The sequence below is a fragment of the Engystomops pustulosus genome, chromosome 2 (assembly GCF_040894005.1).
Source record: "Engystomops pustulosus chromosome 2, aEngPut4.maternal, whole genome shotgun sequence".
Taxonomy (NCBI): Eukaryota; Metazoa; Chordata; class Amphibia; order Anura; family Leptodactylidae; genus Engystomops; species Engystomops pustulosus.
In genome coordinates this window covers 60,264,952-60,283,046 of record NC_092412.1, presented here as the reverse complement: position 1 = coordinate 60,283,046, position 18,095 = coordinate 60,264,952, and the positions used below count along the sequence as shown (strand labels likewise).

Here is an 18,095-nt window from a genome sequence, read left to right as displayed (position 1 = left end):
GGAACATTTCTATGCCAGGTCCTACTGGGCCTTGCTGCAGCCTATAACAGCTCTGCCAGATGCACCCCCATTCATATCCCTCCACAACCACGTGTTGTAGGAGGCATAAGCTGTAAAATATTTAACATTATTAAGAATATTAAAATGAAATAGTCACAATTCCTGGTGAATGGCAAGGAATTGCGACTATTTCATGTCTTATATGCCGGAAGACTGATGTACAAGCTCTGATCAATACCCACCATAAAATGTGAAACATATATTCAAAAATATTTTTTTTAGATTTTAATTTTATATCTTTTAAGTTTTGATTTGTTTTAAACTATTTTTATGTCTTAGAGCATATTGGGTTTTATGATTAATCCAAATAAATATATTACATTTCTATAATGTTTGAGTCAGTCATTTATCTATTTATTCATAAGGTATTTTTTTACTCATATTATAGATATATCATAAATACCTGAGATAACGTGTGTTTATAAGCCTTGAATCAGAAAAACTCTATCATGGAATGCAGTCTAGATAAGTTAAATCACTAACTTAACTTATCGCTGATGACTGCTCAGTTAGTTACTATCATACCCTGCCCGGATATGGGGCCTGACGCCTCCGACCTAAACATTGGATCTGCAAGGGAAAGCATCGTATCCTACTGGTAAGTGGCTCTGGGGTCGAATCCAGAGGAAGGGAGGTTCCTGCGTGCAAGGGATTAACCCACACATCTCCAGTTATGGGTGTTACAGGAGGGTGTTAGCTGTAATTTACAGCTGACACCCTGAGCTTCTGGCACTGGATCTGCATATGGGCCAGTGCCAGAAGCGTGAAGTAATAGTACTGTATTGGGCAGCAAGTCACCAGAGCCTATGCAGTATTATTACGTCCCATGTTAGGAAGGGGTTGAAGAGTTTTTTTGTCCGTAAAATATTGATTCAGTTTATGATTCACTTAATTAGTATCAATCAAGTGTCTCCCCTCACTTGATTGCATAATTGGCGTGGTCCCTAGTTTCCACAGGTAAAAAGACAACTGGTGGGGGTGTGACTACTTGGACCCCAAAGATCATGAGAACGGGACCCTCAGCAATATGGGCTATGGGGTTCTGTGCTCACTAGTGGTTGGAGCAGTGGGTCAAACCAAAAACCTATTAAAAGCTAAAATCCCTAAAAAATGGATGTAGTGTAGCAAAGAACGATACCTCAGAAAATGCAATAAACAATTTGACACTTTATTTTATAAATCTTATATTACATCATTTTTGTATTTGCAAAATAAACCTGCCAATAAAACACATACACATAGTTTTAGTATTTTTTTTTTCATTTTGTTTCTGTTCACATGATTTACGGTAGGAAATTAATTCTCCCGAAAAGCCAAAACTGCCTGTTATACTTCATTTCTTTAATACAGGTTTATCTGTCTGATGAGTAGGACATTAGGGACACAGCTCTAGGGGGTATCTGGACCATGGGCACCAAAAATACCTATGCAATATGGTAGGTTGGATTTCCTGTTACAGATTTAGCACTGGGGCCCCATAATTTAAAAGCTACATAATTTATAAGTTACACCTCTGTACAATAACCGAAAATGAAAATGAGGATGTTGCCGATGAGATTTTTTTTCTTTTTAGCTTCTAATTATAATGTAAAAATTACGGTAAATATAATTTTTTGGTAAACTGAAATGCTCCCACATTTTAATACAAGCAGAATTTGTTTGTATGGGAGCGTCATCCTATGCAACCATTTTTTTACTCCAATACAGCAATATTTTAAAATTTGTCTGATACTGTTTTGTGTACAGACTATAAACCTATAATAATCTGGTCCTGATAAGCAGTTTTAACCATTTTCCCCCTTATTCTTACATTTGGTAGATGAGCAAGAAATATGAACCTGATAATCTGCAATGTTGGGTTCATTATCATTTGAAAGATTTTTTTTTTATTTTCATGCATTGGAGTAACAAAAAGGTTGATCATTCCTAATGAAGCTGAGACATGGAAACTAAGTGAAAAATATCTTATCAAAGATAACGGCCCAAGTTTACTAATATTAAGGCAAGTTGCACTACAGGCAGTTCACCTTACTTTTGTGCAGCGGGCGACACATTCATGAAGAACGTGGCGGCCGGTCCGATTACGCCCTTTTCTGTCCACAGGATAGTTTTGCAGTGTGCATAGTGCAGCCGCGATACAAAACTAGCGCAGACACTTCATAAATACATGTGGAACTAGTTTCCACAAAAGGTGCAACTAGTTTCCACATGTATTTATGCGCAGTGTACTCAAGAATTCTGGCGTAGACTGCATAACAAATGTGCCCCAATGTCTCAACTGGAGAACTCCCTCTCAGAATGGAGCTATCTTACCTTAAAGGTTGGCCACTAATACAAAACTTTACCAGGGTAAGTATAAGATGCTAACATGGTCACCCATTTGATACTTACTGTGGTAAGGTTTCTGTGTAGTTGCAGGGTACTGCAGGTCATGTGACCCGGCTGCAGCAGGATTTGGGACTTCCAGCGCCATCCTGACTTTCGGTGGATGGAGTTATCACCATATGCATAGCCCCTCTGTGATCAACCCTCTCATATCGGTGGTTGGGAGGCAGGTGGGCAGGTGTAATGACTGCACTGACCCCCTCCATCACCCGTCGGTTCCAGAAACTACACAGAAACTTTACCAGGATAATTATGATATTAGTAGGTCTTATACAAAGCTTTGTGTTAGTGGACAACCCCTCGATTAAGATTTGTACGGCTATTCATTACATGACTATAATAAACATAGGTGACCATGTAATGAATAGTCAGGGCAGGGGCATCAGCACAAGAGGTAAGGCTGTTTTTGCAGTTGCTCCATGCTGATACTCCTAGGGCAGTGATGGTGAACCTTTTAGAGACCGAGTGCCCAAACTACAACCAAGACCCACTTATTTATGGCAAAGTGCCAACACAGAAATTTTATTTGTGATTTATACTCCCTGCTCAGTCACAACACCTTCCCACTCCTCCAGTAGTCTCAGGTAGCGCTGTCACTTTAAAATAGCAATGTGCACAGAAACTCCTGGGCTGTCTGGGACTGCAGGAAGATACCTGGAGTCATCTCTGGTGATGGCCTGGGTGCCCACAGAAAGGGCTCCGAGTGCCACCTCTGGCACCAGTGCTTTAGGATCGCCACCACTGTTCTAGGGGGTCTTGTGATGGAGACCCCCCTCTATGATGTCCTCATGCCTCCATATGTTTATTGCTACTGTATATCTATTTCTGTAATTAAACCTCATTTTTCCAGAGATACTGAACAGGCAGTGTTGGTTTCCTCTGCAGGCAGTTTAGGTTCCTATATTACAGGTTCAGCACTGAGGGGTGGATTTCAAGAAGTCAGAAGTCAGGCACAATCACAGCTTCTACAAATGTCACAGGTACGACTGGTAAGTGAAGCCAGAACAGCAAATCTATATAAATATACAATAAGGCTGCCTCTTTCATAATGTTTTTTTTTGTCTTTGTTTTCATTTTCCCTTTTTTTTTTACTCTTTTTTTAAATATTTATTTTACATTTTGGTGGCATAAGAAGGCAGTAGTCCATGTTTGGGTAGTGGATATGGGGTAAGGAGACAAAAAATTTCACCCACAATGCTTTGTAAAATTAAGTTTTTCACGTAATAAATAAATATGCATCATTGTATAAGGAAGAGAAGGATAGCTGGAAACTGTGCATTGTTTTGCATCAGTAGTCTAGACCTTGATCACATGCATGTGAGCTGAGCCACCCCAGCACTGTATAAACAATTGCATTTATATAAGAAATATAACTTTAATAACTATCCTATGCTGATTCTTTTTAAAATAAACACTTTATGGTGATCAGAGCTTTACTTGTCTTCATAGATTCCTATATTGGGGTTTAAGCTAATTCTGTCAAAGTGATTCTGGATGACTTGAATACTACATCTACTTCCGATTGATATCATCTTATACGTTCTTGCCAGTCTTATTTTTGATGTTCAAGACTGATTCTTACCTTCAGATCCAGAATCACATGGTGTTATTTTTCAATAGTCAATATTTTCTATTTCTAAAGCAAAAATGTAATACGAGAAAAACTTGATATAAAGCCAAATACAGTTGTAATACTCCAATGGAATTCTACAGTATTTTACAAAAACTTGCACAAAAATTTTGAAATATAATATATACTTGAGTTCAATTCAAATTATCTATAAATGTAATAAATCTAGGGTGAAATGTAAAGTTTCCAACATCCAAACAGCAATGTCTAAGCTCAAACCCCATTTATATATTAAAACATTTTGTAAAAAACAAGATTTAAAATTTGCTAATGAATTAGTAAAGGAGGAATATCACTGGTAAATGACAAAAATAATGTAAAAACACAATAGCAATGTTTAATTTCTTCATCTCCACTTCTCAAACACATACAACTGCCTTACACAGAACAATATATACCATTTGTAAAGATTGCATTGTTGAGCTGCCGTACTGCACGCAAAATGTAAAAACACCCCACCAATACCCGAGACAGTAGTTCTAATAGACCAAATAAATTAAACAGCTATCCCAGAAGATCACAAAAGAGACCGTTAATCCATGTCCACGGCAAAAACAAGTTCACAACTGTTTCTGGGTCTCCGCTGTCTATTTTTAAATACTATATATCTTATTGGTTTTTCAAAAATTTCTTACATAGAAACATTTTTGCATCATTAAAAAAAAACAACAACACTTTTTACTCATACATTCGAGTGCAAAGCACCCACAGCTGTGAAGGCTCGAGGGCTGATGTAAAAATATATGTTCATTTTCACTGAAGTATATCCCTAGTAATATAAAGATATAGTAAAGTAAAATTTTGGTAGTGGCACGTGTGTATGAAAGAAATAAAGTCTATGAACTTAGAGGGCATGACTAAAAATATCTAAAAAGTCCCATAGGCCCCATAGTGGGATGTTTTCATGGTCAGGGGTTTTTAATGAAGCCAAACCGGTAGCTTTCCTTTAGAAGTTTTTTTTATGTTTGTGATCTACTGCTGGATTTGGCTTCAGATACTGCTTTAGAAAACAAGTAATGCCACTCTGAAAGAGCAGCCACTGCTACGGTAAAGCAGGTCCTTCCTTGTATTTTGTAATTCCGAATGGCCAACATGTTTAATATATGGTGTATGACTTCCTCAGATTATAACAGCTCAATTCTAGTGGTTAAAGTGGTGCTTTGAATTTGCCCTTGTCTTGGTATTATACGGGTGCATACAGTATAATCGGGGGGAATGTAACCAGTGGTATTTATGATATGCACGCTGAGCATAATACCTAAGCCAAAGATGTGATGTATGTTGTCTACAGTATGTGGAAATAAGTTTTAATCTGGAGTAAAAGGTTGCTTATTAAGTTTTGTTTTAAGAGTAAAAGGCTCTTAGGCTCAAAAGATCAAACGTCTAAAAGAATCTTTAATTTTATATTCCGTCTGGACTTCCATTATTTATACTGAAATTTAGTTAAAAAAATTTTAGCAGCAAAAATATTTGTATGATATGGAGAACTTCTCAAGGGAACAACACATACAAGTCTGTTAGGAAGTGTATGAAGAAGATTTTATGCATTGTATGCATTTTAAAAATTAACAATTCTAGTTAATTTTGTCTTTTTATTTATTCTTTTGTATTTATATTTATAACCTTCACCAAGGAGGCAGAAAACTGTTCAGAGGACTACTTGATTCAACTTTAGTGATACTTTCAGGAAACAAGCCCCATAATCTGCATATTGGACACGGATCTGTCATGTCCCAATCAGTTATATCATTGTATAAGAACTTGTACAAGTGATCATATTAGCAATCTTTGCTTTCCAATTTTCTAATAACCTTTTCATAGTCTTCAATGTGACCTCACTACCCAGTTGTGTAGCTCATGTATTGTACATATTGTACTGTATTGCTGAAGGGGCTGTCATGTTCAGAGTCTGGTTTTAAAGGCTTAGACGGAACCGGTCATTAAAAATTGTCCTCTGAATGTCTATTCCTTTGAGACAGACATTGGTTAGTGATGCCTCTGGATGTAGGACCATCAATTACAATAAAAAGGACTTTCTGCGGAAGAGAGAGCTTGACTTGAGTGCTAAAATCTCCACCTCCTTGACTTTATACAAACAATTTACACTTCACTTCAAAGTTGATTTTCTGAATGATGCCACCACATGATCTGGAATGTGTGAAGCTGCTTGGCAACATACAGGTAGTGGTTTATTAGGTCAATTTCTTAAAGCTTCCCTATAAGTTTGGGCTCTGCTAAACATTATAAACTATGGTCCAAGATTAATAGGAGTTTGTTTGGTTTTAATTATTAAGGATTCATATAAAATCCTATCATGCGTAATGAAATATTGCACCCCATCTGCGCTCAGTCGTGTAGAGTTTAGATCAACATTGGAGCACTCTACCTTGGAGATGAAAGAACTACAACTTCATTCAGCCTCAACTTTCTATTACACTATTTTAGTTTTTCTTAAAATAAAGAAAATAGGGACAGCACCTGACTCATCCTGTGACTAAGTACAATATTACATGTTGCACCCTCATTTTACTGCACACAACCAATTCTGTAAATCTGAAATCTGTAATAAAGCCTCCTATTAAACCCATCAATGCAGATGTGAATGTAGCCCGATACATTTGAACCCGATTGGCATGTTTCCTCAGGAATTAGCAACTCTAAGAAAAAATTGGCAAAGCCCTTGGGAATAAAAGTTTGACATTTTTCTGCATTTTGCACAAGATCACAGTTATAGAAGTATATTAAATTGACACAATGGCCCACATTTATTAAAGTGTTTGCGCCAGTTTTCTGTCTGACTTTACATTGAAAAGAACATGCAAACTTCTTGCACATGTATTTATAAAGTGTCTGCACCAGTTTTCCGGCTGCAATGTGTAGGGCGAGACAGAAAAAAATGTGCACCTAAAGGGTCGTGTTAGTTCTTAGTCGGAGTTTATGCCACAACTCTGCAGCATGAACAAAGTGCGCCAAAAAAATGATTCACATTTCCAAAACGGGGCAGGGGGCGCCAGGTTAATAAAGACTGTGCACTAATGGTCGACATTTATAAAAACTAGTGCACTCTGTACTATGTGCAGTTTGCCTGTGGAGTGTGCAGGATGAGCCAGATTCCTCAAAACTAACACACAGTATTCATTAATCTGGCGCCCCCTGCACTGCTCTCGAAGTGTGCACAATTTTTTTTTGGGTGCACCTTTAACAAGGAGCGTGACACAGTGCAGCCGCGACACAGAACTGGCACAAACACTTTATAAATACATGTGCAAGTAGTTTGCACGCTCTTTTCAGCGCAAAGTCAGACAGGAAACTGGCGCAAACACTTTAATAAATGTGGGCCAATGTTCTTGTAGGACCATGAGTCCTACTAAATAGTTGAAATAAACCACATGTCCATCAAGTTCAGCCTGGGAAGGAATTGGATGAGGAATGGATTACTACTTATTACTACTGTGCCCATCAGTGAGAACTTGTGTAGATTCTTCTGAAAAATGACCTCATTGCCTATACACAGTATAACATTGCATTAATTTCGATTTCTTCTATAAAAGTGCACGCCTTTGGGAGATTAAGAATGTAAATACTTAGTCATACAGTACGTTTCCGGAGATTTATAATGTATAAAATCCCCACCTGGGCCACTGAATTTGGCTGTTACACCGCTGAATTGCACATAGGTTTAGATAGGATTGCCTGTTGTAAACATTGATGGAAGGTGACTGTTCAGTGTTACTGTTCTTTCAGTACTGAAAGAATTAAGGCATTAAATACTACTATGCTGGATCACAAGCTGAAAACGTTACAATGGGGAAATATCATTGAGATGGCTGGCATTAATCCAAATGCTTATTTCAAAATATACATACACCATCAGTATATACAATGGACTCTGGCTTTTTTTTTGTATGACAAATTACACATTAGCACGGAAGAGCAACCAGACAAGCTTCCACAGTCATTGATCTTACGCCAGCTTTCTCATATCAGTGAATAATACAGCTGGCTATACAAGGGCAGTCCGGGAATCAGTTCTTATAATGCTGGTACAACTGCTTTTCCTCCTCAGGATAGGGGTGCTCATGGAACTTGACGGCTCATTGGGACAACCATGTTGAAGAAGGATGTCCACACACTCTTGACTCCCGGCTCTTCTAGCATAGAATAGGGCAGTATGACCATTAATGTCCTTGGCCTTCACGTCCACACCATACTGTAAGAGGAATAAGGTACAGTAAATCAAACTGGATAACTCAACGAACAAGGACTAACTTAAAGGGAAACTTCATAAAAAAACTATGATTAAAAATCAGTGCCCTTATCCCTAAATGGCTGCATTGTTAAAATATCAGTTTGTAAACGTATATGCAACTTATATTAATGGAATTCTTCATATTACATTTTACTTACATTACCCTTATTCCTGATTGACAGGTCTCATAGACATGCTGTTGTATGGAACTGGTACTTAGGGACCGTCTGCCAATATTTAACTACAGTCATATACAGCTCTGTTTACTTTTCATTAGGGGCACAAATTACTGTGTCAAATATTTTACACAGTACTTTGCTAGACCCTCTAAGAGAGTTCACCATTGAGCAATTCATGTCATGCAACCATGGTGATGTCAAAGTCCTTTACACAGTAACGTTAAAATCTACCTCATGTATGTATCTGATCGCATGAAATCACAGTATGCCTCCATGGAGGGATGGAGAGGAGTGGAAGTCCATAGAGGCATGCTGAGATTTCATGTGATCAGTTACATACAGTAGGTAGGTGTTATTGGGTAAAGGACCTGAGATGATGTCAGCCTGGTCACATGACATTTAGTGCTGAATAGTGAGGAGCCATAAGGCACGGGGAGGAATAGAAGGGAGGTGCCAGCTGAGTAGGACAAAGCCCCTCTGATGTCAGGTAAGAGAACAAAGTTGATGTTATGGGGATGCAAGGGGAAACGTTAAGTAATAGGGCTGTATGGGAACCTGTCACTAGCTGTATTTGTGAAAAATGTGGTGACAGGTTCCCTTTAATAAAAAACAGGAGATTGTCGATGTTAAATAAAGCCTCACCCAGACAAGCAGTTGTGTGATGACCACATGTGGTAGCTCACAGGACAAATGAAGAGCAGTACGCCTTTCTCGGTCTCCGGTGGCACTGTTGATCTGTTCCTTGTTGCTGTGGGCAAGGAGGAGTAAGACACTGGCGAGGTTTTTGTCTTGCACTGCTTTGAAGAGTTGTTTCACCAGTGGGATACCAGGGCTTTTTAATGGAGCCAAAAACAACCGCTGCTCATACTTTGCTCTTATCCAGGATTCTCTCTCCTCCCTGAATAACCGATAGCAAAATAGAATATTTAAACATAAAGAACATTAAAAAATTGTATGGATTAACTTTTTGTTCATAAAGATGCCATTGGTATTTTCTTTAAATGTTTGTACATGTGTTTTTAATTACTAGGAAACCTCACTTGTTATATCTTTGGGTCCATGCTGCTTTTGTCTTTGTTTACTTGTCCTTAGGTGATGATGTCATTTACATCTACAGTATATATCTACTGTAGAATATTACTGTTTTCAGCAGCTTTTAACATTTTATACTGGAAACATAGCTGAGGCCAGTAAATTGCTGTAGGTTGGCATGCCAATGACCCCCAGAGTTTCATCATTTTATAGTTATCCCTCTAGCTTATTTAAAGGTGGCATAGCTAAGCCTTGCCACAATACAAAGTAACGCCAACTTTATTATTTTTTTCATTTTCTTTATTGAAATTGATTCACCCAACACATACATGAAATAATAAATCATACAAGTCGAAAAAGTAGTACATTCAATTTACAGAAATAAGAACCTATACACACAATTTGAAATTTCCTACTTCCGTCTTTTCCTTCCTCTGAGTTTTCCCCCATAGCCTCGCCCCCCTCTGCAGTATATAGATTTTGCTCATATGCTAGGTTTACATATCATTAGCAGCTAGGCCAAAGGTCCTAACCTGAGCTTCAATTTGTCCTACTTATTTCCCCCCCATCCCACATATATACAGCATTTTTCAGACTATAAGGCGCACAAAAAAATCCATTGATTTTCTCAGAAATCAAAGGTGTGCCTTATAGTCCAGTGCGCCTTATATATGAACCATACTTATAGACAACAGTTGCCTTGAACTGTGCACAGGTCTACCACCTGCTGGTCATTTATCCTTATAATCAGGTGCGCCTTATATATGAACCTAGGCGTTTTAGCAGGCATTTATTGATGGTGCACCTTATAATCCCATGCGCCTTCTAGTCCGAAAAATACGGTAATTCACAATCTCTTAATTTATTCATCCCCTGAATTACATTTTCTATCTGGGGGATGGAATCGCTTTTTCATTTCCCTTGAATCTCCACCCTTGGAATTGCACAAAGCCTAAAAAATACCTTTATGTTTCCCGGATAATAAGATATCTTTTTCAAAAATGTTCAGGAGAAATAACTCAGCGGGGACTGGGAATTTTTTCTTGCACAATCCTTCAGACAGGCTTACCACTTGTGCCCAGAAATCCGTAATAAGTGGGCATTTCCACCATAAATGAAAGAGATTAGCCTGATCACCACACCCTCTTTAGCAGATATTAGATAAATTGTTATTTATGTTTGCTAATCTGGTTGGAGATAAATGCCATCTTAACGTATTTTTTTAAAAGGCATTTGCTATGATTTAAGCAATTTAGACTATTCTTTGCATCATTTAAAAAAGGAACGCCAAACTTTTAACGGGGGAAAGTCTTGCCCAATTCAGCTTCCCATTTTGACATATATGTTAATTTTTTATTTGAGACGCTAGGAATAATCATATCTCTACAAGCAATTGAGACAAACAACAAAGTAACGCCAACTTGATGCTGCGCCATGCACTCACATTGTGGAGCACGAAGTACATAACAAAACACAAATTGAGCATAAGGCACATAGGTCAATTAGCTCAGGCCTTCTGTCTCACTACTCAACTATTTGATTATTAAATAGATTTTAATGAAGTAATATCCAGATAAGTAAAACCCTTATTTGACTTTCAAACAATTATTCCTACAATTGAAGTGCTAAGGACAAGGCACATTACCTTGAGGAGTCAGGATTCGGCTTAGTCCGACCATGAGTTGTCATCTCCCAGATGCTGTTGGCGGTTTCATTACCAATAGAAGTAAGAACGAGTGTCAGCTCAAGTGGCCAATCATCCAGATCGAGAGAGCGCACTCGAGACAAGTGTGTTCCAAGGTTCCGATGAATTCCTGAGCATTCAATGCAGATCAAGGCTCCTAGGTTTAAGCTAGCCCAGGTGGGACCTAGGGGATAAAATATTTATAAGATAAGTCATAAATGTGTACTTTCACTCACTTACACTAGTAACTATCAATGAAGTGCTTTTTCCAAGGGTCATAAATGTGTGCAGTATATGGTGAATAGGAACTGATGGTCGGTTTGTTTAAACGTTGGCATATCTTTCTATCTACAAAGAAATGTATGTGTGAGTATATAACTACTAGCTGACAACTACTCCATGGACTGGGGCTGTACATGTTCTCTCGTTGCTCTTGAGGAGGTTTTCACAGTGTATCAGAAAGATTTAGCATAATTTGGCTAATAATTCTCCAATCACAAGTATGGGGATGCACTGATCTCTTTCTCACAACTGCTAACAATGGAGTGGTGGCTTAGCAATTGATGTCTACATGAGTTCCAAAAAAGCCATGTGCTTCATATGATCAAGATAGGTCCAAAATATTGCAATATAACTATTCTTTTGGAAAATATTAAACATAAAAAAGGGGAAATATATACCATCTAAATACTAGCTAAATAAAAACACACATAGTTACCAGAATCACCTGCAAGTAATGTTTTATTTGCATTGTAATGTTCATCTGGTTGCATTGTACTATGACATGGCGTACGCCTATGATACTACTGTAACACAATAAACCAAAGTTATGGAGACACATATGGTGTAGGGTAGGTGGGTGGTAGAAAGATTGAGCAACTACTGGAAGAAAGTGTTTCCATTACTGTTCCAATCCTTTTTTTGTGTACCAATAATTGTGTATAATGCAGCTGCACATTCATTTTATGATTCTGTTCAATAAAGCAGTTTAAAAAAAAATAAATAAAAACACACATACTTGGGGCGTTACAGTCCACACAGAGGTTATTCCCTTTAGCGTTCCGGATAGCTTGAATAGCTACAGCTTCACTTTGGCTGTCCATGCGAGCCTGAAATGACAAATATGTAATGTGATTGCATGGTGGATTATAGCTTAGATATTGAGATTTGAAATATTCTAAAGCTTTAAAGGGAAGCTGGTAGGTCGTGGCCACATTCTTGTTTCTGCTTACTACATACTACAGTATAGAAGAGATGAGAGGCAGTCAATGGACATGGCACCACTCATTTCACAATCTCTGAGGCTACTGGGTATTTGGAACATTAGTAAAAAGTAGGTTGCATTTGATGTCATGATAGTCTGATAGAATCAGACTACAAAAAGTTTCCTTGTAGTTTATTGCTGTGGAGACTTAATGGTATGAAAATGCAGCAAAACAACAGGAAATAAGCAAAGTGGATTATTTTATTTTGAAAGAATTGGACTATACAAGCAAAATTAATTATATATATAAGAAAGGTGCAAGGGGCCAATACCCATCACCTATTTGTCCACATATGAAAAAGTACCCCAATATAAAGCAGATAGGAAGAGCCAGTGGTAGTTGTGTATGAGCACCAGGGCTTTCCAGATTGTGCAGGACACCGGGTGGGGGAGGGCAGTATGCAATCTGATTAGTATAAAGTTAGCTAATCAGTTAGTAAATGCCGTCAGGAGAGTCCTGTGGTAGTAAGTGGCTGACACAAATGAACCCTACTTGGGAGATACGCGTACAGCCCACTTTCCAGGATCAATATAAATAAGGAAGTGACCAAAGAATAGTGATAAAAATAGAAAATATTTATTAATACAAATTTCACATAAAATCATTTAAAATAGAACAAACACAAAGCACGATGTAGTAGCAAAAAACTAGACGTCATGTACATATCAACCTCCAAGTAACATAGAAATGGCAGATGTTGTATAGCTATCTAAACGGAGATACATACCAAGCTCAGACTACATGAGTAAATGGACACACTGCCATTAGTGTAAAGGCCAAACCAGCCAAAGATATAGAAAAAGCTAATAGTCACAACAATCCACAAGCAGCAGTATGGGATATAGACTCCACATAGGGCAGTGCAGAACACTGGGGGTCTGTATACCATACTAGGTACCGCTTGGGGATTGATGTGGCTTCTATATTTGTATGTAAAACTGTTTACCTAAATTCCAACTAACAAAATGATGTTATCTCTCAGTAGGTAATGGTGTATAACATGTTCACAATTTCAAAGGCTTACCTTATTTTTGCTGCTCTCACAGCACTGAAGACTGGCAAGAATCTGGCTTTCTATAGCTTGAACCCACGAATCCCTTTCCTCAAAGCTGCCGGTCTCGAAATGCCACGTTTGACCGGTACTAGACACAATGATGAATTCAAAGTTCTCTTCTACCGGGCAAAACAGATATGGTTAGGCACAAGTGTATGCAACAAATCCTCTACTATTGTAATATTCTAGTAAACCAACACATCTTGTTCAAATGTAGTTTCTAGACATGCTAGGTGGGGCCAGAGCACTTTTTTTTTATTTTCAGCATTATTATTTAAAGGGGTATTCTCATCTGGGCATTCACATTCAGTTTCATTAATCTGCCATATATAAACATTTCTTCAATTAGATGTTATTAAAAAAATGTACCTGTCTGAAGATACATAAATGTAGTCATATGGTCCCTTAAAAACACTACTGTGTCCTTAGATACGTCCACCTCTGCTGGAGTGTTTGCACAAATAAACAAATGGTTTTGTATATGAAATTTCCAGGAGTTACTGAATGTCCAACAGCCGTTCTGTGGTAATGAGTGCCGAACCCAGGTGGTCAGACAGGACTCTATAGCGCATGTCAAAATGCCAAAATGTGAGGTGGTCGTATCCGAGGAAGCTATCTTGTTTCTAAGGGACAACATGACTACATTTATGAGAAATTATTTTCACACAGGAACATTTTTTTAATAACATCCAATTGAAGAAATGTTTCCATACGGCAAATGAATTAAATTAAATGTAAATGCCCAGGTGGGAAAACCCCTTTAAGCACTACTTTGTGGTTTTATTTGGGCACTGTTGGCAGTATGGGTTGTAGACAGTAAGGCACTGTTATTGGGTTATGTTGGTATTATTTGCATTATTATGGTGTTTTTTTTAGCAGCAATTATATCAATGGAGAAAAACTGTGCATTGAAATTCAATATTTTTGAAAGCTGGAGGAAGATGGTGCAGATGGTAGTGAATACATTGATTATAAATGTACACTACATTATTAATATACATCGACATATTAATTATCTCTAATGCTAAGTGTGCAAAATAAAGTAATCAACTCAAGAGCCCTCCAATAAACACACATGTATATATAGATTTAGGATACATAATGATTATATGTAGAAAAGTCCCAGTACAGTAACTACATATACAGCCTGGGTTAAAGAAGAAGCATGAAGAAGGAATGCACAGCAGAGAACAATGAAGAAGCAATACAATTAATATGGAGCTCAATGGGGCGGTGGTTGTGCACTGGTTTGGTACTTGGGTATGAAATTATGGGGTCTATTTTTTAAGGACATACCCTGGGTCTGCATTTAGGGAATATGTGTTCTGAATTTATTTAGGATGTGATCTAGGCAAAGGCTATTGGAACTATGTCACCAGCTAATAATTACATTCCTGGTGACACGTTCGCTTTAAATCTCACCCATTTATCTATAAATAAGTGGGAATGCTACAAAGTATATTTCATACGGTACTCAAGGGACAGGAAGTTTTGTGGTGTAAAAGCTGGTGGTAGAGTCACTTCAAATGGGAGTCCTTTTTTCTTATAACACAAATGAACTCAGGATGAAATATAGACATAGCTGATGTATGTTCTTTACCTGTTTTATAAATATTTCTTAAACTACCAAATGTTTTTAATTTCCACATTTTGCGCTTGGCTGGTGGGTGGTCCCCGAAGAGCGTAGCGGGAGAGACAGAGCAGAGAGAAAGAAATAGACAGAATTAAAGCATATAGGGAAGCAAGAAGTCAGGCACTAGGTGCACAGTTCTTATAAAGAGAAGTTAGTCCATAAGTAAGCCACAAAAACCACAATGATCGCTCATGCATGATCACAAACAACTATATAAGGAGCATATGCACATGTAATTATATAGTATATATATATTATAAGTGTTTGTTTCTTTCTTTAGGACAATCTACCAATACAAATGAACAGCAGTTTTTCAGAGTGGACTAAAACTCATGTTACAGATGTCAATGGTGATATGAATTTTACATTTGATTATATAATACACCTCACTGGTAACTTACCATTTATATGGTGGTACATATCTGTATACACATCACAGTCTCATGTAAAAATCTGATACACAGATGAGTGAAGCTATTTACTTTTATTGTGTTGTAGTGTGTATAGTTTTTCATATCTTAGTTGCTGTATAAACCATTATAAGAGTCTCCAGAGGTATAAACTTTCAGCACAAACAAATTTAAAGACATATCCCTTTTTTTAGACATTTATGGCATATTACTTGGTTATGTATTAAAGGTCCAGTAACTGTGGGTCCCACCAGGGGTGTAACTACAGGGGTAGCAGCCATAGCAGCTGCTATGGGTCCACAGTGTCAGGGGGTCCCGGCATCTGGAGTATTGTATGTAAATATTCTGTATGTGTGTATTTGTGACATGTATATGCTCTAAATATTTATGCATATGTGATGTGTATATGTTGTTTTTCTGCATATATGATGCATGGGTACATATGGTACTGCTTCTATGTGTGTATATATTTTATGTATGTATATATGGTGTGTATATACTGTATGTATATTTTATTAAGGAGTAAGTGGAGCCCCATTCAGAGGTTCGTTATGGGGTCCTGTCTCTGTCCTGTGAATGGAGGGATTGTCATGTGTAATGGCTCCATTCTTGACCAGGGTGCAAGTCCTACAAGATGAATCTACACAAGCGGATCCAAGCACCTAAAAGTGTACAAATCTTAACTGCAGACAGGAAAGGTTTTACCCATGAAGCAACATAAGCTATTCTTACGAGCCCTAGATACCACGTGACCTTACATAGTTGTAGGATCAAACCTTTATACTTTTCTTCTCAGGACAGTTAAAACTATGGAAGACAATTTTTTTTTCTACCATTTAGAGCAGAACTATGCATTAGAGGGACCCCGCACATAACTTTGCCCGGTAATGGCAAAGTATATATTTGTGCCACAGGTGTTCCTGCGACCCTTGCTGCCCGGTGGCACAGCGCCACTCACCTGTCCTCGCTCCTAATTCCTGTCCTTGCTCCGTGTGCACGTGGCACCAACCCCTAGGGCGCACGCGCGCCAGCTTCTGGGACTTGAAAGGGCCAGCGCACCATTAATTGGCGCTGGCCATTTCCCAGAAGGCTATTTAAACCTGCCCTCTCCCATCACACCGGATCTTTGTGCCTAAGCCTTAGAGAAATCTCCCCAGCAATATTCCTGCATTCCTGTGTGTTCCTGCTCCTGTGTTCCCGTGCTCCTGTGTGTTCCTGCTCCTGAGTTCCCGTCTCTAGTGTTCCTGTGTTCCCATTCTCATCTGCCTGGACCTCCTGTTGCTGACCTCGGATTGGACTTGTGCCTGAACCTAACTACGAGACTGTCTCCTGCTAAGGTACCTCGACCTCAGCAGCCACTGCGGGCTAGTCGCACCTGAGGAACGACCTGAACACCAGGTGCCACTTAGGTTACGGTCCCAGGTGTCGGCTAGTACCACCTCCTGCGGTGGTTCAGTGGATCCACTCATCCCAAATCCTGACAATTTTTTGGTTTTCATATTTCAGGCCCTTAAAAGATACAAAATGATCAAACAGTCCATAGTTTTGACGCATCTTTAAATCAACACAATCTGCAGCAAAACTGAATTCACAATGTTTCAAGATCATAAACTCCCCCAGTGAGTTATTTGTTAGGGTAACTTCTTGATATACTATAAGCTGTAGAGCACTCACCATCTGCTTGACCTGCTGATCCCTCAGTTTTGGAGGGGGTCATATTCTTCTTCTTTTTATTCTTCTTTTTATCACACATAGGAGAAGGCGGTGGCTCTTTGATAATGCATGGGCTAGAAATCACATCTCCAGTAGAGCTGCTCTCTGTATTGGGAGAAATAAAGTTTTCCATTAATACACAGACTGAGGTCAATGCAATAAAACTAAAAGCAAAAGCAATTTAAATATGAATTACCTTAAGGGAAATCTACCATCAGGAATCTACTTTCTGAAGTAGTTCCCAAGGTAGATTCCGCCTACGTGAATATTCACAGTCCGGATGCAGCTAAAAATACACAAAGGTATTTTACACAGATTTTCAGAGCTGCAGCTTTGCACCATCTGCATTTTCCTGCTTGGAAGGAAGTGATTGGGGGTCACGGGCCTCACTTTGGTCACTCTATGGCCTCTTCAGAACAAAATGTCGCTCATGAGTGATGTGCCGTGACTTCCATCCTGGCACTCCCGGCTGAATATGGCTACAGAAGACTGTAAATACTGGCAGGGCATTGGAGCAAGTAAAATCAAAGTCAATTTAGATTTTTTTTCCACCCCTGTCTGGGTCCAAAGGGTTTTCTAGAATGACTGGGGTGAATATGTATCTCCATACTAAGTAAGTCTGAAATTGTATGGAGGCTCCACAATTTATAGGCCTATGGTCTTTGTACCAGTGTGGATGAGTCCTTAAGCTTAAAGCAACAGTTAATTTCCCACCTGTTTATCATATTAAAGTTTTTATTCAAGCCCAATAAACAAAAAGACTGAGATAAGATTATAGCTGGAACAAGAGAGTACAAAGAA

The 18,095-nt window shown here is 38.4% G+C and overlaps 1 protein-coding gene across 3 annotated transcripts in view; it reads right to left on the bottom strand.

Moving 5' to 3' along the window:
* Window positions 1–1,207: 1,207 nt before the first annotated feature.
* Window positions 1,208–18,095, bottom strand: part of AGAP2 (ArfGAP with GTPase domain, ankyrin repeat and PH domain 2) — a 183,840-nt gene continuing 166,952 nt past the window's right edge. For 2 of the 3 annotated variants that reach the window (XM_072134838.1, XM_072134837.1), the window contains exons 12-17: window positions 17,256–17,399; window positions 13,509–13,657; window positions 12,238–12,328; window positions 11,181–11,403; window positions 9,146–9,401; window positions 1,208–8,285 (exon numbers count right to left, since the gene is read on the bottom strand). In XM_072134838.1, the coding sequence (XP_071990939.1) occupies window positions 8,079–8,285; window positions 9,146–9,401; window positions 11,181–11,403; window positions 12,238–12,328; window positions 13,509–13,657; window positions 17,256–17,399 (1,070 nt within the window). In that variant the 3' untranslated portion in view covers window positions 1,208–8,078. Of the gene's footprint in view, window positions 8,286–9,145; window positions 9,402–11,180; window positions 11,404–12,237; window positions 12,329–13,508; window positions 13,658–15,138; window positions 15,199–17,255; window positions 17,400–18,095 lie in introns of all 3 variants that reach the window. The other variant, XM_072134836.1, reaches the window with a different exon arrangement.